Here is a 21,989-nt window from a genome sequence, read left to right as displayed (position 1 = left end):
AACGTATGGAAGAGGCTGGGTGACTGTGGTGACCTAAGCAGAGGTTTCAGCTTCCCGCAATCACTCAACAGAAACCTGCGAGGGATTTTGGACCTGTGGATTACATTTTATTTATTTTCTTTCAAATAAACAAACATCTAATAGAACCAATCTGTATTAGCCAGCTGATTAAATTCAATTAAATTCTCAAAATCAGAAAGTAACATTAAAATACTCGCTATATGTTTGTGCTACATTTTCTGTTCTTTGGGATACAATGAAGGAGAGCAGATTATAAAATACTATTATAGAAGGTATGGCAAAAATCCAAAATGACAACTAGGACTTCAGGGCTTCATCCCAGATTGATTTATTTTGCTTACATCCAAAAAGCCTTCTGCGATTTCAACAGACTATTGTTATATCACATAGTATTTATGTCCCCATCTGGCTGAACTCTAATGATTTCTGTCATCTTAGTAGTTATGTGGCCATTCCCATGAGCCTCAGCTGTACATTTGGAGCTATTTGGAACAAATCTTAGCATGCTAGACTGTGACAGAGAAAATTACGACACATGGCAACAACAAACACACTGATCTGACAAAATTAGATGTTCAAAAATATTGCCTTATTAATGAAAATGTAAACCCTTATTTTTTCTAGAAATATGGCCCTGTGCCACCAGACAAGGCCTGAGGCTAAATGAACAGATGCCACCTCTTTAAATAACAGCGCCCCTTTGAACCCTCTTTATGAGACTATCAGAGCGTCTCAGTAAAAAAGTCTAAACAAATGAACACAATCAAACTCTGGGAAAATATGTCAACAAACAAAGTAATTCTTTCTCAGAGCGTGTAGGTCAAAGTTAAGCCTGTGTGGCCTTGTACAGTGACCTCTGACCGTCACGCTGAAGAGGAAACCCCAAACAAACCAACAAAGAAATGCCACAAAGAAACTCTCAAATCCTCAATGTACCTCCCAAGTTCATAAACACGAGCAGTCAATCAAACTGGGAGCAACTTCTGACTTTCAAAGGGAAGTGACTTCCTCAAACAAGCAGCTGTATTTTCTATTGTTAGATTCTTTTGTGGTTAGAGATCCCAGCACTATTACAGTGGAATCACCTTAACCCAGTCGGACCTGCGTTTGTCATAGCTGAGGGGTTTTCTACAAGAACGCTTGCTGGGGTTTTGTATACACTCACGCTCCACTGCTCACATTATCTTTGCTTCACGTGTTCTCCCCTCGAGTTTGTTCAGGGTCTGTAACAAAGAAAGTGGCTTATTATCACCCACTGGAGGAGTTGTCTGCACATGTATGATTCAGTAATTGCTGCCGCTTAACAACCAGACTGAATTGAACTTGACATTGAGCCATTATTGGGAAATGAAATGCTGTTTTTGCAATTACAGATGTTCAGCAGGGCTCAGTGAATCAACCCAGCAAGGATCATAAAAAGAGAATAGAGTTACATCCGCACAGAGACAGCAGCACGAACAATACATACACCTGTTGAAGGCCAGATCAGACCCCTCCAATGAACTCATTTTATTTGAACTAAAGGCTCTTTTTTCTCCACATAAATTTGTTTGCTTGCTTAATTCAAACAAAGATAACTCATTGAAGCCTCATTCAAAATGGGAATGTCTGATAGTAATTTACTTGAATTTATTTCGCCTACCCTTGCTGTGATACTGGCACCTAATGACACCATATTCACATGGCGAGTGTTCATAAATAGTCATAGTTACAAACTGATCTGGAGGAGGGACATAAGTGTAGTAAAGCTCCTTTGAGAGCACAGAGCAGGCTCAGTGAACTGAAATGAGGCATTACTTACCTACTCGCCAGCATCATAATGCTAATACAACTTGGCAGTTCAGGGCAGCTCTCTGCTACTTTCTCAGCCTCACCAAGTAATTGGTGACCTGGCACCCCACCTGACATGGGCAGCTCAAGGAACTGGCCTCAGAAAAGCAAACAGGGTCAATCCTGGATGGGATTGTCGTATGCTCGCTAAAGAGCATGTGACAAGTCAATCTAGTCATTCCTTCATGCAGAGAGTGGTACAGACCCACCTGACACTGTGTTTGGTTTGGTTTGGGCTTCAGTCCTGTCACTCTGGACTCTCAGTGGGAGGGATTATTTTGACGGCAACGTCAAATTTCAACATTCCCAAAAAGTGGTAAATGTGTTCAGCAATGAACATAATCTCTTCTTTAATAAGTGACACAAAAAAAACTTAAGTTTAAACGTGAATATTTGTTTAATCTTCCCGAATTTTATCAAGTGTGTCCAGAGTTAAACAGGAGGGAGCCTGAGCGGTAGTGTTGAACTGAACCTAAAATATTTCTATAGAGACTTTGACCTAAAGTTAAAGTTGCCTATGCAAGTGGAGGCTGCTATTCATTTTGCCAAGGAGCCATGAATAGTATGGAGAACATTATCCTTCCAGTCATGACAACAACAATTTCCAGGCACTGTGATGCCTTTACCATACAGCATGAATTCCACTATTTGAAACAGACTTTCAGGTCATTGAAAAGTACATTTTTGATGCCATCTGACATTACACTGAAAGCTTTCCACCATCCTCTCGTGTTCTACTAGGACAGGGTTTTGCAGACCTACAGTACATGGTGGTTTCTCCTCTGCTGTTTTGCTGACTTAGTTTGGCATCAAATCATATGTTTGCGTTTTGTAAATCCCCCTGAGCCCGATTTTATTTTATTTATCTTTTTTAGATCCTTTTCTGTTTGTTGTGCTTCCTCCACTGTACACCTAATTTATGCTGATGTCTTGACTTGGTCTGAGGTGGCACCTATAACTTTTTCCAAACATTGTGAACATACTTTTATACTCTCCAATCATTAATATCTTTGGGTTTATCCATCCACCTCCACTCAGTATTTAATTTAAATTATTCAAGGCTCTTAAACGCATGCATGAGGTTGAAATATTCTAACTAAACATTCGATTAACTATGTGGAATAAAACATAAACTTGAATATAACATCCATGATCATTTCAGTTTCTATTAAATGAATCTTTACAGCATTTGAATCCTACAAAACCCTCAGTCAGCATTATACCAAGGACTCACCAGCACTATAATACTACATGGTTTGTACTGACCTGGGCAGAAGCTAATATAGCCTGCCTTCTAGTGGTCACTTTTGGTCATTACCTACCTGCCTTACCTCGTCATAACCAATAAGACTTATTGGATGAGGTTTGTAAAGCAGGTCAATACAAAAATCGTCTGAGTAAACTTAAGTATGAGATGTAAAGGAAATGAAGTTATGTGTAGCTGGAATTCACCATGTGACGATATTAAATTCTTTATTTATACTGTAAATTGTTGGAAAATACAGATGTAAGTTTTTAACAACTTTGCATATGATCATGGTTGCATACTGAAGCTGTGTGGTTAGAAGACTTAGGGCCCATAGTAAAACCCTGTCTTACCTTTCTGTAGATTAAAGATGCTTATTTTTATTTTTTTTCATTAACACGCCTCAAAGTGCTACCAGCCAGTTAGCTTTACACTTTTATGCTGAGAGACCACAGTAAAAAGCAGCACATCCTTTAAACGATCTCCTGGTTTGTGTGAATACTGTTGTATGTATAGAAACTGCTTCCACTTTCTCTTAAAGCTCTAGTAGTGTTTCAGCAGCCAGGTGGGGGTGGGTCCACCTGGCTGGGCAAAGTAGCTCCACCACCAGGGCTTCTCCTCTCTCTGCACAGGCTGCTGACTCAGATCAGCCATCAGGGTGTAGCGCTCATACTGGTTGTAAGGATCGAAGCGATCATAGGAATCCGTGGGTAGGATGATGGCATCCTCCTTCTGCATGTCCAGCTCCTCCGCAGCTTTCTTCAACACAAAGTCCACTCGACCTGCCGTGTGCATACGAGGGGGCAAGTGAACCTTCTTCATGGCTTTCTCATAGCCCGGGGCCGAGGCAACCACAATGTGGATGCCAGGGGTGAGGATGCGCCAGTATTCTCCGTTTTCAACTGGGGCAAGAGACAGAAAAACAGTGTTTTAAATGGGGCACTCCCCTTTCTGCAGCTTATCTAAAGTAATAGTTCAGGTCATTGTGTAAGGCACTCAGTCAGTGTAACACAGAAGGTCAAGCAGAAAATGGCCACTAAAATCACCCAGTATCACTCAAAGGACACACTGGATTGAACCTCTTTATCTAGCTGTCCCTTTCCTTGGAACTACTCTTTTTTCAGCTGCTTTACTCTCTCTGATGTATACAACTAAATTGTGCAGTAACACGCTGCAGTACCAGTCAGAATCTAATAGAGCTAGGCTAGGACGACTATGACCATGACTATCTACCTCACACAAACCAATGTCAGATAACTGAAGAATCTAAAGTTTTGTTTTTTAACTAATACAATGAACATTAGTCTGAAAAAAAAAGAAAAAGGAAAAGAATGAATGTATCTTGTGAGCAGATGATTTTCAGCACCTGTGGTGATATCATGTCGTATTCCTTTGACTGATATCTGTGCACCTTTTATTCCATTTCCCTCCTCATCTTTTACGATGCCTTTGATACCACGATGGGCCTGAGGAACAATAAAAGTCATCCATAAAGCATTTGATATTCATGAATTAATACGACGCCTCTCATTAAACATCGCCTTGGGGTTGAATTTTTTTATAGGATAATGGAGAATTAAGTAGCTCTGGTATATACTCGGCCCACATATAAAAAATAATAATGCTAATGTGTCAACAAAGACAAGAAAAAAACCAAACGCACATTTGTGTTCACAATGTAAACAGAACATCAGAACTTGTTCTTACTGCCTCTATAAATGTGAGCAAAGCCTCATGGTTTTGGTGCCAGCTGAAGGCCAGCTCCTCTTCAGGGGGGAATTTCTCACAGCCCAGCTCCACCGTCACCTCAAAACAGTTGGTGTGAAGATAGTTGAAGTCCTGCATACCTGACCAGAGACAGGACAGAACGGTTTTACCCAGACAGCCGTGAGACACACAACTTACCTCTGTCCTCAAGAGGCTCCACCTCAGGGCTCCCTGATTTTTAGTCATCTTTGGTCTTACAGCGGCCTCTAGTGGCACCATGTCATCTTTCAATTTTATCAAGCAGAAATGAAATCCAAAGTTTGAGTATTAACATTTACTATTCTGACTCACCGCCTGCAAAGCTGGACCACTGTGCTCCGTTAATGATTCCTTTCTGACTGTGACTGGCAGATGGTCCACACTGGGCATTTTCATTGGACATTGTTTCGTGGGCATTTGCATATGTTTTAGCCAGAAACTTGAAAACCTACAAAATAAAAATTGATGTGACATTTTTCTTTTCTTACTTGACTTTCACATTATTTAAAGTCACACCCTCACAGATGAAACTCTGAATTATGGTTTTATGAAAGATTATCAGCTTTTTTTTGCTAAATGTATCTTGTTGTTAGTCTGTAACTGATTGTTGTTGCTTTCTATACTAAAAAAAAAAAAAATAAAAACGTATATTGGTATTACCATTAGGTTCTATAATGGTGAAATTTTTATGTCCAAAAGAACCAAAGTATCAAAACATAAATTCAAGGATGACATATTAATTCACAAAAACATTTGAATAGCTGGTTTATAATAGCTGGGGATAGTTTTTTTTCTCCATTAATTATCGACAACTTTCTTTCTGTTAATAATAAAGGAGGAAACTCTACCTGATCGTCTGGTGCTGGAGACAACATGTTGCGTTCCAGTGGGTGTTTGGACAGATCGTACGGGTATGACACCACCAGGTCCCCACCGTGGAAGTTAGCAGACAGCACAAAAGGGATGGAGCGGATCCATTTCATGACAGCGTACGTCTCTGGTGCAACCTGGATTTCAGCATTAAGAGTCATTCAGACCAACAAACGAAACAAATCCAAGTTTATTCAGTTTTATAAGGCTTCTACTGCAACATCAATTATGCCTTAAAATATAATTGACTGGCATATATGAATAAAGATCACACTGTACCTTACCAAACCAGTAATAGTCTGGGATTGGGATGTGGTCGGTGCGGTAGCCTTTTTGTCTGCGTCGGTTGTAAACGATGGAAGTCAAATCTGGGAAGTTTCTGTTCAGGTCAATGTTCTGAGCATTGTTTCGACCGACGTTCCAACTGTCATACCGTTGCTGCTGACAAATTCACAGACAAACATGTTTTAAAATAAACGCAAAGCACGTTGATCTCCTGAATGAACCTTGTGTTGGACACTTGGCTGATCTCCCAAAGCCTGACTTAAATCGACCTCTGACCTCCTCATCGTCGCCTTGATTGTCCTGGATTCCGGAAACCGCCACCTCGTATCCATCAGGGTTCATGGAGGGCAGGATGTGGATGCGGGTGGTGTTGATGAGAGTCTGGACGCGCTCATTCCCCAACAGATACTCTGAACACAGGTACTGAGCCAAGTAGATCAGCAGCTGGCGACCCATGACTTCATTTCCATGCATGTTGCCGATGTACTTCATCTCTGGCTCGACTACAGAGGGTCACATTTAAAGTTACTGCTCTCACTTTCTTGATAAGGTAAAAGGATGCACAAGATTTATGCCGAGGCTGGCGTGCTCTACTTACGCAGTTCATGTTGGCCTGGATTGTTGGAGAACTCGATCACAAGCAGCTCTCTGCCCTCCATGCTGCGCCCAATGCTGTAGGTTCTGGCTATGTCGGAGCATTGTTCCTCAGTTTTCTTCAGGACGCTGGTCATCTGAGCATTGGAGTGGTAGATGAACTGCATGGAGGTCGCCGGCTCCTCAGGAGGAAACATCTCCATGCTGTCAAAGGCCTCTCCTTCTTGCTCTGTTGTAAAGAAAAACATGTCTTATCAGTTTTCAGCAGCAAGCTTCAGCATCCAGCCCCACATCTTAGATCTCTCAGACAAAAATGCTGTCTCCATTTTTGTTTTGCTGCCAAAGTATAAATAGAATGTTTGAAGATCGTGGCATGCACAGCAGAAACAGAAGAGTGTTTGGAAAGGTGATAGGCGCAGCACCAAAGCCTGGTGAACTGAATGTGCTTATTTCAGCAGATACATTAAAGTGTTAAATCTGCTGATGTCTGCCCTTATTTTAGTATTCAAATTTTGACACTAGCTGAAACCAGTAATAATAGCTCCAAAACCAGATGGAACACATTAAACTATAATACTGCCATATTCACATGACCTAAAAGACCACATCTGTCAGGCAGCAGCCGGGCCTCTCTTTATCTCTTTTTTGATGTATCTGTAGGTTATTTAAAGCATTAACTCATTCATTTAAATGTTTCTTTTCAGAGGGCCGGATACACCAGCTGTAAACAAAACATTTCAACTGTATTACCATACACAACTGACATGGTGGATGCGTAAACAAAGACTCAACAAAATATTGTTTTGGACTTCCAACAGTGTTCATTGATTTGTCACCATTAGGCACTCTTTTCAGAAATATGTATCTTGCGCAAATGTTAAAGTACAGCATTAAGAGTCTTTCATCTAATACCCTCATTAATTGTTAGGCCTGCAAAGTATCATGTAAAACTAAGCAAAGCAGTTGAAATCAGGTTGTGACCGTTTTGGCCTGAAAAATAATTCCAACTCTTAACAGAATGATGTTATTTTCCATCCAATGAAAACAGCACTGACATATTGCTTTTCCACTTATAGCGTCTCACCCACACATGACCTGTGTTTTTTGAAACTTGACAAATAATGGAAATCTGTTCCATGATGTTATATCAGTATAAAAAAAATAACATACTGCACAGTATGAGGAACTTGTGATCATATTCTGTAATGTCAGAACAGAAATAAACATTTCCTTAAATGAATTTGAGTATTGGAATAATTACACTGGTCCAACCTTCTGCCAAACATGTGAGCCACATTATATTTGGTGGAAAAATAAGTGTTTAATATAAAGTCAAACACTTTGTTACAGGCTAAGACAGTCTTGCTCTTTTCATTGGTTGACTTGAAGACTGTTGTGGCCACGGACAGATTTTTACTTCACACAAATGCTTCAAGAAACATCAATCTATGCTGAAATCAATATGTTCTCTCTGTGCAGATCTTCCTGCCCTTCATGCTCTCATGTGGCTCACACATGATTTTTTTTTGTATCTTATGGAACCTGCTTTTCACTTTAGTGCTTTGCATCTGTTTTTAGAAATTCCTGCTACATAAGGTTGGCCACCGTTTATAAAGCCAGGCACCCAATGAAACACACGAAAACGACCTCAGGACCCAGTGTGAGCGAGGTTGTATGTAGGGGAATGGGGCGTTCCAGTTGGATTTTATTTTGAGGTGAACCACATGAGAATTAGTACAAACCAGATGCCTGAAGACAACATGCTTAAGAGAAAAGCCTTATTGAAATTCGAAGCAATACATTTTTCTTTGTCTCAGATGAAAACAAAGAACTGTCAAGGCTCAAAACCCAAAGTTGAAAAATGCATGAACAAGGATAAATTTAGTCAAAACCTCGAAGTCAGATTAGGTCACAGTAAAAATGATGTTGTACTTAGTTCTCACCCTTGAGGCCTTCCAGTGGGTCGTAACATCCTTCTTCCTCACTGACAAAGAAGCGGTCACAGTCCAGGAAGTAGGGCCAGGCCATCTCTATCCCATCAAAAGCATGGCTGCATTTTTTACGCACTGCCTCGCAGGTGGTTCGGCACGGCTTCAGCACCTTTGCCTTCTCGCAGCGTGGGGTCAACACTGAGCAGCCCAGCATGCGGATCTCAGGGTTGCACTCTCCGCCAAGCAGGGACTCAGCCACACTTATGAGGAGGTACTCTGCACCTGCCTCTGCTTCCTCCCGGGTCTTGTGGCCAAGAATGTTTGGGAACATGGTCTGAGTGTAGGACATGTCATCGCAGTAGGACAGCAGGACATCTGTGCATTTGGCTGAGGTTGAGAAAATAAAATGAAATTAATAATTTACCTTATTGCTCAGAAGAAGCATGAAGAACTGCAGGAAACTTAAAAGGGATACTCATCGCTAACAGCCCATATTAATCTCAACTTTATCAATCTTATTTCAAGGGATCAAGATATGGACTGTATCGCCATCTATCACACATGTACTCGACAGGCTCACAGTGCTGTCTTCGATCATCTAGTCCAAAATATTTCTATTATCCCTGGAAATTAGAATTTGAATATTTCATAGTGCCATTGATCATCTAAAAATACACATGATGGTTTTATGGCTTTCAGGCCAGATTCTATTAAGACTACACCCAGCGTGACTTATGATCTCATCCTTTTTGTTGTTAAAAAACAGTGACTCAAACTAAATCCACAGGGATGTAAGTGTACAGGCAGTGGACCCGTGAGGGAGGGTGGACTGACTTCAGGGCCTGAACTCTGTATCATGTCACAGTGGTTTTCGGCTCAGGAGTCAAAAAAGAGACTTCATTTGAGGTTTAAACCGTTCAGAGATATGATCAGCTGCTACAACATGAAACAAGCTCATGTATGACACCACTCAGTCTCCATGCCCAAAGGTTACTCACGTTTTTCTTCCACTGTTGGTTTGCACAATCCTGCAAGACACATCAGTATATCGTTAGCTGGCAGACACTAGATGGCAGAGTGGTTTCTGGAAATGCCTCACCGTGGCCTGTAAAATAGTCTGCTGATCAACCTCAGCTCTTACTTTCTCAAATGTTTCATCTTCATAGGATTATACATCTTAATCCATAAAAGGCCGAGAAGCATGATTTCATGTAATATTAATACCATATGAAAAACGTCAAACTTCAAACTTCTTCAATTTCAATCATATTCACAATCATTTCCTAGCAAAGCTTTCAAAAAGTCAAAAGGTTTTTCTGCATCTCATCCAACTTCAGAAATCTAAGAGAGTCCTGCACATGAAGAGAAACCATGTCCCATCTATGCAGCAGGTCACCAAATAAAGTGGAGAAAAGTTCACCTCGAAATCCCGGGTCACACCGAGGACGAGCAGCCGAGACCAGGACCCAGAACTGCAGCAGGATCAGCAGCATGATGCTGGTTTTCCAACACTAAGATCCCGTCCTGATGTGGCACCTCACACACTCTGAGAGGGTGTGTGTGTGTGTTTTGATGCGTACTTGCAGATGTTCCCGCTGAACTTCCCTTCGAGCGCCTTTATTACAGACATTACGGTGAAATCTCAGTTTACAGCTGAAGCGACGTGACGACGCGCATGAAAATGTGAAGTAGATTAAACAAATGTGGCGCTTTAATTCGAAATACAGATGGCATGGAGGATTTTTGACTGCGAATGAAACTTCAAGCTTTATTTTAATCTTCCCACTTAAAATCCTCCGCGAGTTTAATTAGTGTCAGTCACATGACGCAGTTTGACCAATGGGCTGACAGTCAGCAAGTAACAGCTGCAGAAAGCAAAATTATCATGGGGGTGTGAATCAGCCATAATAAAACAGCATTTCCAGAAGACTGTGAGCTGAAAGTTTTATTTACTTGTTTTTTTTTTCTGTTTGAAGTCCTATAATTTGACCTTCTCCTATTGGAAGTATGACACCATCTCACAAGACAGTCGGACTCTAAATGTCTCCAACAGACTTCATTTATGTTCAGACGCAGATGAGGCCTGATTCAAATAAACAGATTTTTATGGTTATTCCGTGTAACAATAGCTTCACACTTACATAGTGGATACAAAAAAACTTTGCTTTGGCTACCTACTGTTTCTAAGTGTTGTTTTACTCATTCTACTAATTATAGAGTTTTATCTCCTTCGTGCTGGGCCGATCAGAATTAGCATAAATGGGAGGCATGATTATTCATCATTATTCAGCAGGCAGTCATAGGACCCCCGGGGTACAACGCTGAATATATTGAGTGTAGCGGGTTTGAAGCAGTGCACGCTGGAATTAAAGAACAAATACTTCTGTATCCTTCAGCTAAATCAGGAAAATAAACTAGATCCAGAGCACGCCAACTACATCGGTTGGTGTTGTTTCAGAAGAGAGAGGATGGAAATGTATTTAGTTAAAATAATCAACCTACGCGCACAAAAAAACTTAATAGACAAGACAGCAATAGAATGTGGCACAGGAATGCAGGGGTGAGGGCCCAAATGCAGGAGCTGGAGACAGCAGGGTGAAGGTGGAGATTAATAAATGGAAACCAAAGACTCAGGACTGACTGAACTAGACCAAACAAAACAGAGGATCTGCCAAAGAGTGAACAGAAAACCAAGACTTAAATAGAACGTGAACTAACGACACAATGGGGAGCAGGTCCAGAAACAGGGCCAGGCAGGGAGCGGCTTGGCTGGGAAGACACAAGGTGAAACACATTAGGGCAGGGAGGGCAATCACACAGGCGGGAAACTTGACAGGATGACAGGGATAAGACACGGACTTCAAAATAAAACAGGAAGTGACAACCAAACTAAACTGACCCTAACACAAAGACACAAGGACTGACTGACCCTGACAGAATGTTGGAATCAGTGCTAATATGTAAAATATACGTGAAGCAAGAAGCTTTTTATTCATGCAGAAACAAAAATTATGACTGGAATATCTCCTGTTTTGGAGGAGAGATCCTGTAGAGAAAGTTTTGGTCTTTAATGCTAATGGACAAACATTAGAATGCTAACAAGCTACCAAAGCTGACATTAAAAGAGAATTATAGAAGCTAAAGATCAGCATGTCAGCAATGGCACTGACAATACATGAGCATGCCGTCAGTGGCATTTAGCTAAAAGGACCAATGTGCCTCAGCACGACCTGACAGAGCTGATGGCAGTGATTCCTGGGCACGGAAAAGCATACTAGCATAAATTTTCCCCTTTTTCAATTTCTATAAGCGTGCTTTAAACCAATTTTAGCATATTTTGTTTTTATGGTTTAATCTGTGTTCAGGGTTGACAGTCATTTTCTTTCTCATAGTTACTCAGTGGCCCAAAATGCGTGAGTTATGATGTTTACTTCTGGTGCATTCTTGTCTGGGAGGCCATGTTCCCATAAGTTAAACCATTTCCACCAAGTCTCCTTCAGCTTAATTATACATTTACACACTTGAGTGTCCGAGGAGGACTTACTATAGAAAATAGTTTCAAGGGTTGGTTGACACTCGCTCGGTTGTTGTCATTTTGAGCTAAAGCAGCTATACCCGCTGTGCCATGCATACATTTTCCATTTCACCAGTTTTAATTACCAGTTTTCTTCTTTATCATTTCCTGATGATCGCAGTTAATTAGACAGATATGTTAATAAAGCGAAGGCCTGACATCAGTGCAACCTTGAACGGCTCAGATTCGGAGATGCTGGTGGTAGCTGATGTAGCCACAGAATTTGAGATTCCTTCATTTAATGCTGCAAATAATTAGTGTTTGTCTGTTTCCATGCATCAAATTAAGCCAGAGTCATTACAGAGTCAGAAAAATGTGAATCACTAATCTGCAGAAATGATCTTTGACCCATCTCTTTAATTACACTTGGCAATAACACTGCCGCAACCAACAGTGTTAATGTGACACTGCTGTCATTTTTCATGCCCTGTATCATTTATTATATAATTAGGGCCACGAGGCAGACAGATGAAAAACAATGTGAAGCAGAAACAGTTGATTGGCTGGTGGTGAAAGAGTAATGAGAACAATTAATTAGATTTCCTTTAAAATTCACCTGTATCCATTGATTCTTAGAAAGTCCCACCAGTTGCCACTTTTAACTGCAACTATTGAATTGAATTTTCAAGCTTTCAAATGAAATCTAAGGACATTATCTAGATTCATTGACATTTCTGTCAATTGATATTAATATTTTTAATAGATTTATAATTGACAGGTTTTATTGCACATATTCCACTAATAGCTAATCACAGCCAAAGAACAGCATGTGTGTAAAATACATCCAAAGAAACAGTTTCTTTAATAGTAAAGCAGCTATTCTGGTTAAAGTATAGAACAGCCGATGGAAAGATTCAAATCTGGCACAAACACAAAACAGTGTGTTTTAAAGCACTTTGAAAGCATTCCTATGCTACATCACATCGCTCCCTCATCATCTAGACAAAAGTTGTTCCTGCACAGTGCAAAATATATAATAACATCATGTAAATATCCATAGAAACATTATCTCCAGTCAACTGGCGATACAAAGCACAGTTGTACAAATGCATTTCAGTTCAAAGTGGGCTATCTCTAGTACATTCAGTTACAAATGCACACTTGAAAGGATAGCTCTGGTGATAGTCAGTGTTTTTTTTTTTTTACCCATTAGACCAAAACCAACAGCTTTAACAAAGTTGTATTTACAGCTCTGTTTAGCCCTCCCGGTCCTGACTAAACTACATACAATCTCTGCATTTTCCAAACTATTGTTGTTATGACGACATTTATTTTATATATGCCTAATGCCTAATATTAATAAATGAATTGATTTTATACATGTGCATTGTAGACGGGCTTCAATAAGTGAATGTTAATATCTGCTGTTTTTGGATTACAATACCCAGCTGTGATGCTGTGACCTAGATCTTCAAGCCCTCACTCACATTATCCCTGCCACCTGGAGTTCCCTTGTTGAATTCACCAGAGAGTTGGATTCGATGAAATGAAACATGTCAAAACTGGGATGTGTAGCAGACTAAGTAGCCAGGGAAATTGAAGTATTGTACATTTGTATTTTGCTCACTGAAATGTGGTGGTCATTGGCAGTGATCTACATCAGTGTTGCGCTGGGTGACATGTTTCTTCTTTAACACTGTAGTTTTACAGCCACTGCTCCTGTATGTGCTCGCTAGTGTGCCAAACTTATATTTTTCTGCAACTAAAAATAGTCCCCAAAAAAGTGTACTCTTCACTCCTGATTGCAGCGCTGTAATCAGTCCTCAAAGTCCAAACCTAAGTCCAAAGTCACCAAAGACAAGTTTGAGTCAAGTCTTCATTACAGGCTGATGTTATCGAGGTTGAATCAGGATCTAAAATGGGCTCCAGAGCTTCACCTGCCAGTCATGAGCTAACATACAAATCAGAAAGGTCAGTGTTGCACTGAAATGACACAACCTTCACCATTTCAAAGGGAGTTTATTTACTGGGTTTGACATTATAGCTAATTGAATACAGTTCTAACAAAAATAGTTAGCATCTGAGTCTGAGAGCTTGAGTCAAAGTCCAACTCTGGGTCATCAGTGCTGAGCAGGACAAGAATATTCTTGATGATGTAACGCTTTGTAAAAACTACAGTACCCACCCGTTTTAGGAGGCTTTTTAAAAGAACACTTTGTTTAGTCTTTCTTTTCTTTATGGTATTTCTTTACAAAAATACAGAATATCACCAGCTTCATCCTTTAACATGATGGTGTAAATGTTACTTGCTTTTGGCTCCTGTAACTATAGTAGCTCTGAGTAGATTTAAACAAAGTGCATCAATAATTAGTGACTGACATTACACAGCAAAGTAGTCTAACACAGTCAATAAAGAACATGGCAATAATGTGCAGCAGTCGAGTCCCCACACCTAAGAGTACATCTATTCACTGAAGGTGCATTATCCACAAGCAGGAACAATGTAGACTTTCTTTTCCGCCTTCACTCAGCTGCCTATTGACCATCAGCTACTGTCCCTGTGTTTTGTGGCGGAGTGAAGGTCACTGCATGTGAATTTGCCAAAATCATTACAAAGTGGTTGGTACAGTACCAAAGGTCACTTCATACATGTCTCTCAAAGTGAAGATGTCTCCAGCAGTGTGGCCCGTCTTCGATGGAATCGATTTGTTTGATCTGTGTGAGCGTCTGTGGGGTTTTGTGTGTTTTGCTGTCGCTGATGAATCACAGATCCCTTGTTTACCAACGGTGTCTGAGGCCGGCATCGCCACATCATCCCTGTCACTCACTATCTGTCTTCCCCTCGCCCCTCTTCATTTCTTTGTCTGTTCATCCTCCCCCTCATTACTGTCTTTTCATTCTTCTCCACCCACTATCTTGCTTATTTTTGCTCTCTCTTCACCCCCACCCACAATCTGTCCCCTCTATCTTCTCATTTTTCTCTCCCTAACAATATCCTGTCTTCTCTGTCTCTCTCATCATTATTCTTCTCCACCCATCTTCTTCTTCCAAAAGGCAACCTTTATTTTTGGCCTGTAGTGTGTACCTGTCATGTCCGCAAATTTGCCATTAGCTGATTCTCTGAAGACAGTAGTCGTTCTCTGTGTCTAAAGAGCTGTTATGGCCAGATGAAGGATACAGGTCACGGCGGAGCAGCCTGTTGACAACTGTAACCAGGACTTTCTTGTACTGCTGACGTAGGAGGGAGTAGGCAAAGGGGTCAGACGCAGCCTTGCTATACGTGAGGCACTTACTGATAATTCCCCAATGGCGGTTGATGTCCACAAAAGGTAGAAGCTCGGCCAACCTGAAGGGGCAGCAGCAGAAATATAACTCAACAAAGTGCATTGTGGTCAAATTTAACATGCAATTAGTTTTGTTATATGATCAGAGCTGAAATTAGAGCCTGTAACATATCAAGAACTGGATGAGAATGTTAAGGTAAAATTAAAAAAGGGGACTCAGTCATTTGTCTTCTTTTTGCTAAGCAGATCTTATTTAAAAGAAACAAACTTTTAAACATTTTTCGGTCCATATTTTTGCTTCTCTTTATAACCGCATTTTCTACTTTGCAGGTTAGTAGCTGTTTTAAATGGTCCACCCTCCTAAATTATTTATCCACTTTATGTTTTTATAATTACAATGAATTATATGGAAGACTTAGAACAGCGGGAAATAAATCTGACGAAAAAAAGAATATATAGTGAACTATAACGTATACAATAGTTTTTAAATACACGGATGCATTTACTCAGTTCTAATTAAATGTAAAAAACAACAAGCAAACAAATCAGACTAGCTTTTAGCTTTTTGGCCTGAATTATTGTTCAAATGCGAACAATAAATATTTCACATGCTAAACAGATGATTACAAGGATATGTATTCCTTTCTTACATTTGTTTTATGTGTTCATTTTTTAGCTTCCATATTGTTGTGCCAATTCCATAATATTTAACATATTTGGAGAGAAGGATTGTGAGGTTTTCTGGGTCAACAGGAGGATTAATTGAACATTTGTTCGGGGAACACGTTGCCTTTTTGAAATCAGCCCAAATTCACAGCTCAATATTTTAAAGACAGTTCCTTATGCTCCGCTGTTTAAAGTAATGTTTTTAAAAAAAGATGCACGGGAAGCATTGATCTGACCACAGAGAGGGAACACACATTTGAACCAGCAGAGCTCCTGTGCAGGAATTATAATGGTCAGATGTTTTGGTTTTGGTTCGGACAACCACTCAGGTTCCTTCCAGTGGTCAGACTCGGTCCACCCACTTTTTTTTTTTGTTTGTTTTTTTATCTGTTGTGTTGTGTGTTCCCTCTTTTTTGCTACCACAGATGTCACCCTGGGCCATCAGTAGCACATTTGGCTGCTGACTTTTCTCTGGGAGCCACCTTTTGTTGCGTGAACTGTATCTATTGTCTCAGCCTATCTTATGTGCGTTCAATTGAAAAATAAACATGACAAGACACCTGTTGACAGCACAGTACAGGTGAGCTGTCTCACAGTTGATTATAATTCAAATTGGCAGGTGAAAGTAAACAGCGTAGTGTTTCACATCTCTGCAGTACAACACTGAGCTGATTTACTCGTTACATTGATTCTTCATGATTTATCTCTAAAGACTTGTACAGAAGTTTTACAGTGAATGATTTGCTGGACTTACCTTGTAATGACATAAGGGGCAAAGCAGATGATGAATGAGCCGATGAAGATGCTGATCTTCTTGGTGGCTCTTTGCTTTCTCCTCTTTTGCTCAGCCAGACATCGCTGTTTGACACTGCAAACAGCAAAAACAAAAAGGCCAAACAGTGACGAGACTGTGCTCGGTTATTCTGAGGACTGTGGGGGAAAACATGCTCAGCTACCTGGGATGGATGTCGACCAGCAGGAAGAGAGTCTGCATCGTGATTATGTCAATCCTCTTGCAGTGGAACCTGGCCACCTTTAGCACCTTCAGGTAGGTGAAGCACAGGATGAGCAGGGACAGCATGAAGCTGGTGGCGTGGAAAACCACGGTGAAGACGGTGAACTTAATCCGGTCGCCTCCTCCCTGGCTCGGCTGCAGGGTGCAGGACGCGTACACGTCGCTGTAGTCCACCCAGGAGAAGAGCAGCGCCGTCAGGGAGAACGTGAAGGAGTGCAGCCAGGAGTAGCACACCATGATCAGCGCGTCCTTGTAGCGCATCTTAGTGGAGTAACTGAGCGGGAAGACCACCGCGATCCACCGGTCTATGCTGAGGGCCGCCATGCTCAGCATGGTGTTGGCGGTCAGAAAAGTCTCCAGGAAGCTCACCGTGTGGCAAACGCAATCCCCGAACGGCTGCTGGTTCCGGATAATCCCCACCAGAGTGGCCGGCATGTTGAGAACCGTGATGAGGATGTTGCAGAAGGACAAGTTCATGGTGAAGACACCGGGCACCTGCCGGCGGATCTCGGTGCTGTGGACGAAGCATAGCAGCACCAACAAGTTGGACAACAGCGATACGACCGCGACCACGACGATGAACAGCGCGAACAGGATTTCAGCAAAGTCCATATCTCACTCCGGACGGTCCTCTCTCGGGTTACCTGCGCCTGATGTGGAGGATTGACACTTAGAAGCACTCATGGTCACCCGGCGCTCATCCTCCTCAGAAATCACCTTCGGGTTCGATCCCGGTGCGTCCGCGCGCCGCTGTCCTCTCCAACTTCCAAGAGCGCTGTCCAGCGTGCTGAAGCGCCATCTCCCGCCTTCAAAGTTACCGATGATCTCCGCGAGAACGGCGGCTCCGTGCGGCGGGTGTCTGAGCGGCTGCGACCATTTAAACGGGTGGCCCGCTCATCGGGCAGGTCCGGATGTGGTGGAGGACTGAGCAGGACCAGCAGCGGATCATCATCTTTACAGACCACCTTAAGAGACGTTTATCACGCCAATGAGACGCGGGGCCGACTTGCCTTAGTGGAAAAAAACACCCGAGCTCACCCCCTACTTCCTATAAATTAGACTACATCTTCCAGATCCTGCCTCTTGCGTGCGTGCTGTCTGAGTTGTTTGTGCGCAAACTTGCGCGCAAATGCAAATCAATCACCCCGCGTGAGTTATTCAGGCACAAGTTCCTCGTGTCGCCCCGCATTGATCAGCCTTTTGCTCCAAATCGATGCGGATCTGGAGGCGCAGAGAGATTCAGGGATGTGCTGCCTGATAATTGGAGACGCGTCCGCCGCCGCCAAATGGCACCAGGTGCACACGCACACACAGAGCCACGAGCGCAAATAGATCCCTTTTCCTGAAATTAATTATTTATAGGCCAGAAGCTATTGTAGATTCACCGTGTTGGGGGATAATGTGGGCCCGGTATGCAAAAATATACAACAGGGAAACCATTTACAAGAGAATGCTGATGTTGGGAGAAAACTATTTTATCTTCGTCAGTTACCTTTCTGTGAGGAAAAACAAAACACATCCTAGTGGCAGGAGTAAATTTTGGCAGTATATAAGGTTGAGTGTTCATTAATCTTGCTGAGGAATAAATCAACTCATCACTCAACAAAATCCACACAAAGACAGTTGACGGTGTTTTGTAACGATGCTTTACATCATTTCTTGGCAGCAGACACATCAGCTATAATTTATGTGCGTTGTTCAGGAGTGTCCTCTTTTTCATTCTCCACCAGAACGGAGACATTTTACTGATTCATTTTGTCACCAAAGGGTGACAACCTGACCGTTTGTGAAGTGTTAAAGTGTATAAACTCTAACTAATGGACTTGTTTATTCATTATTAAGCAGCCATTTGTTAGAAGGGTTTCCAGGTTGTAATAAAAGCTGGAGTTGTTCTTTCTTTCTTTTTTTGGTGTAAAGGTTAGTGATGTGGTGATCCACCACCTGCCCCAGTGGGTCAGGTGAGATGTTAGCATTCACTAAATTGAAGACCTTGAGGTTGTTTTTATGAACTGGTCTATAAAGCATCAGTAAACACGTTAGCATTAACAAAACCACCAGTTACAACATACAACTGAGTCAGGCTGGAAAGTAGCAGCACAAGCTGAAAACACGTTACGAACCATTATCTGAACTTAAACAGCTAGTTCATTATAAATTGTGTGGAACCTGCTGCTGCTCATCACTGAGTCATGACCAGTTCTGGAGAAGCTTGTGTAGACAGTGACTCACTGGGGTCAGACACAGCCTGCAGTGGTTCTCTGTCTTTTTTTGTTGTTGTTGTTTTGTTTTCATTGGCTTCATACTCCCACTTGTGCTGGGCTCGTGACTGACTCTCCACCTCCTCCAATTAAGTGAAGTGATTGACTTCTTCAAGAGTGACACCCTGTCACAGAACTCCATTTGCTCTGAGCCCACTGCCTTGCTTGTAGCCGTCATAGTTAAGACTTTAAAGTGTAGATAGATGAGTCATTGTTAAGTGTAGTTGAGGGAAACCTTTCGGAGAACTATCTGTAAAGTGACTGCCTGTTAGAGGCATCACCAACACGGCCGTCGATGGAAGGCTTTTCTCACATTACTAACATATTCCATCTGCTATGAAGCTACTACAGCACTGAAGGTGCCAGCATGTGTTTGCTGCCTGTGCTTGTGTGCAAGAGTGAGAAATTCAGGAAGATAAAGCGGCAGCGGGTGATGTCAGTCCGCTACAAACTAGAGATCAAAAGCCTGGGAGAGAGCTACAGCTGGGCTCCTGGGGAAAAGTGCAAAGCTATTTATAGGCCCGATGGGGTGTCACCTCCAATATAACTCTCAACGCTGGTGTATTACCTAACAGAGGTATCAGAGGGAAGCACAGGACGGCAGCTTTAGAGCCTCAAATGAAATTGCTTTGAGAGGATGTTTTTATGTTTCAGGTGAGAAGTATTCTCCAAAAAGGCAGCAAAAACCTGTTGCAGTTTAAGAAATTAAGCTTAGTAAACTAAACCTGGTTTATCGTTCAAGTTAAAAAAAAAAAAAAAAAAAAAAAGGATGAGAGGTGTTGATCTGCAGCTCTGAGTTTGGACAAAACACACATAATTGCAATTGATCATGAGTCACAGTCAATCTCGAACATGAGGGGGCAGTAAGGAAGGAGACAGGGGGATCCCTGAGAGGCAGCATTAGCTGGACATGCACAGTTCGGTGTAATTACAGTCAAACGCTCTTGCTGCAGCACCAAAATGTCCCACCAATTCACCAATCTGTCAACTGTCTAGTTCAGGAATCATGAGAAAATAGTCACAAACAGCCGATCACAATATCCTGCAAAAATTACATTTATAAATTAGATACATGGGATATTATTGTGCCTTAGACTGCCAGGAAAGCTTTTTCTTTCTTTCTTTTCTTTTTTTTAAATTATTATTATTTTTTTTTTAATTTCTGTCTAAACAGGTACTCGATAAACTGGAAGTACTTAATCAACAGTGAAAGTATAAAGGGTTAGGGTCTAATTATGGACGGGAAAACAGGCTCATATAATACACCCCAGACTGTTAAATCTGATACGTGTGGCTTTTTGTCAAAGCTAAATTAAACCATGAACAGTGTTCAGCGCACAAACAGAGCTTTCACAATGAATGTCGTGTTTCTGCAAGGAGAGCAAGGCTGGAGCAGAGCACACGGAGAGATCTTTGTGGGCACATCACAACCTCAACCTTCGAACAAAGACTGTTCTGAAAACTTTCAGCTTTTCATTCGCATCGCTCCTCTTATGTAACAGCATCTGACCTTCATACAACCCTACGTCCCGATCACCTTTAGGCTTACAGGAGAAGCACCTCAGATGTTCAGGCAAAAGTGTGATCTCAGCACAGATGTGAAATCCTCATGAGGATCCGGGTACGTGGAATGTCACTTGGAGGTAGTGCCTTTTCAAGTTCACTTTCATTTTCACATTTATATTGATTTTTGGTGTCAAAGACACCAAGAATTTATCAGTTAGCATTTTTTATTTAAATTGACGTATCCACATGTTTTTCAGAACACAACTGATTAAAGTCTCATTTCAGCTCCAGTAAGCATTTTGTTAATAATACTAAGAAAACCTCATGAAATAACATCTGCTGTGACCTTGGCTGTTGTAGTTTCCCACAAGAACTGAACATACCACAGAAAAAGCATTTTTCGCTCCATTGCCTGCACGTACTGTGGCTGATTTGCAATATGAGTTTAACTAATGTTACCAAATCAGTACAAGTGACTGGATCATCTGTTTGAAGCAAGTTTCAGATGATATTCAAATTAATTTCAGCACTAGATGCCCTCAAAGTAGGTTAGGAATTTAAAATCAATTTGTAACGCTTTGGGAAAATAGACCAAAACATAGAAAACCACCAGTGTGGTCCTACTTCAGCCTACACTATGTCCGCCTGTCTCTCTGCCCACTTGCCTTCAGGGGTTCATATAAATAGCAGATTCAGACTGCAGGTTTGCACTGATCGATACAGTGTGGTATCTTGACCTTTGATCTCTTTATTTTCACACTGAATGTAGTTATAGTTAGGCGGTTAAACCGTGTCCCATAATATACACTGTCTCAGCAGTTGTTGGTGTGCTTTGGGTCACAAACTATATCTAGATCCTCACATAAATTAGATTGTAAACCATTTTCTATCAGGTCTTACCAAAATGCACATCAGCTATTTGCAATTCCCACATTTTAGGTCAGCAGTTCAGGCTGGGGACTTTCTTTCTCTCTCGGTTCTTGCAGTTTCCCACAGGTCCCTGAGTGTACAGTTTTTTTTTATACAAGCGCTGCCCCTGTATTTTCCCCTGTACTGTGGGAGTTACTTTTTTTAGTTACAGCTCCGACATTTTTATTTATTTATTTTTTTTGATTGAGGAAATGCTTATTTGAGACTGTTCGTTTCCTACTGCTGCTACTGAGCCAGTATCAGGGTGAGAAACAAGGTCAGGAGGTATTAACCTTTAAAGGCTGCTGCGCTCA

The 21,989-nt window shown here is 41.5% G+C and overlaps 2 protein-coding genes across 4 annotated transcripts; both read right to left on the bottom strand.

The window, feature by feature from the left end:
• Nucleotides 1-427: 427 nt before the first annotated feature.
• On the bottom strand, nt 428-10,124 carry LOC115058692 (carboxypeptidase Z). Of its 3 annotated transcripts, none has more exons than XM_029526143.1 (11): nt 9,944-10,124; nt 9,522-9,551; nt 8,536-8,910; nt 6,597-6,821; nt 6,275-6,501; nt 5,993-6,154; nt 5,692-5,850; nt 5,156-5,291; nt 4,805-4,944; nt 4,464-4,563; nt 428-3,999 (listed from the first exon to the last, which is right to left on the bottom strand). In XM_029526143.1, the coding sequence occupies exons 1-11, from the start codon at nt 10,014-10,016 to the stop codon at nt 3,641-3,643; spliced, it is 1,986 nt and encodes a 661-aa protein (XP_029382003.1). In that variant the 5' UTR covers nt 10,017-10,124; the 3' UTR covers nt 428-3,640. The 3 variants fall into 3 exon arrangements, with proteins under 3 accessions (XP_029382003.1, XP_029382004.1, XP_029382005.1); XM_029526144.1 differs by having other exon boundaries at nt 5,993-6,151; nt 9,944-10,123; XM_029526145.1 differs by lacking the exon at nt 9,522-9,551 and having other exon boundaries at nt 5,993-6,147; nt 6,283-6,501; nt 6,597-6,809; nt 8,536-8,931; nt 9,959-10,118.
• Nucleotides 10,125-12,434: 2,310 nt separating this feature from the next.
• On the bottom strand, nt 12,435-18,822 carry gpr78b (G protein-coupled receptor 78b). The gene is made up of 3 exons (XM_029526373.1): nt 16,944-18,822; nt 16,742-16,855; nt 12,435-15,383 (listed from the first exon to the last, which is right to left on the bottom strand). Exons 1-3 carry the CDS (start codon nt 17,612-17,614, stop codon nt 15,146-15,148), a joined length of 1,023 nt encoding a protein of 340 aa, XP_029382233.1. The 5' UTR covers nt 17,615-18,822; the 3' UTR covers nt 12,435-15,145.
• Nucleotides 18,823-21,989: the final 3,167 nt, after the last annotated feature.

The sequence above is a fragment of the Echeneis naucrates genome, chromosome 18, assembly GCF_900963305.1.
Source record: "Echeneis naucrates chromosome 18, fEcheNa1.1, whole genome shotgun sequence".
Classification (NCBI taxonomy): domain Eukaryota; kingdom Metazoa; phylum Chordata; class Actinopteri; order Carangiformes; family Echeneidae; genus Echeneis; species Echeneis naucrates.
The sequence above is the reverse complement of the archived record's forward strand: the minus strand, read 5'-3'. Positions and strand labels throughout refer to the sequence as shown.

What these genes read in the sequence shown, in the direction of transcription:
- gpr78b (XM_029526373.1), bottom strand. Translation starts at nt 17,614, where the DNA reads ATGGACTTTGCTGAAATCCTGTTCGCGCTGTTCATCGTCGTGGTCGCG. An exon ending in CTGGTCGACATCCATCCCAG is followed by an intron (nt 16,856 to 16,943) that starts GTAGCTGAGCAT and finishes TGCTGTTTGCAG; the next exon opens with TGTCAAACAGCGATGTCTGG. An exon ending in GCCCCTTATGTCATTACAAG is followed by an intron (nt 15,384 to 16,741) that starts GTAAGTCCAGCA and finishes CTGCCCCTTCAG; the next exon opens with GTTGGCCGAGCTTCTACCTT.
- LOC115058692 (XM_029526143.1), bottom strand. Translation starts at nt 10,016, where the DNA reads ATGCTGCTGATCCTGCTGCAGTTCTGGGTCCTGGTCTCGGCTGCTCGT. An exon ending in ACCAACAGTGGAAGAAAAAC is followed by an intron (nt 8,911 to 9,521) that starts GTGAGTAACCTT and finishes TCTCAACCTCAG; the next exon opens with CCAAATGCACAGATGTCCTG. An exon ending in TGCTCACATTTATAGAGGCA is followed by an intron (nt 4,564 to 4,804) that starts GTAAGAACAAGT and finishes ATTGTTCCTCAG; the next exon opens with GCCCATCGTGGTATCAAAGG.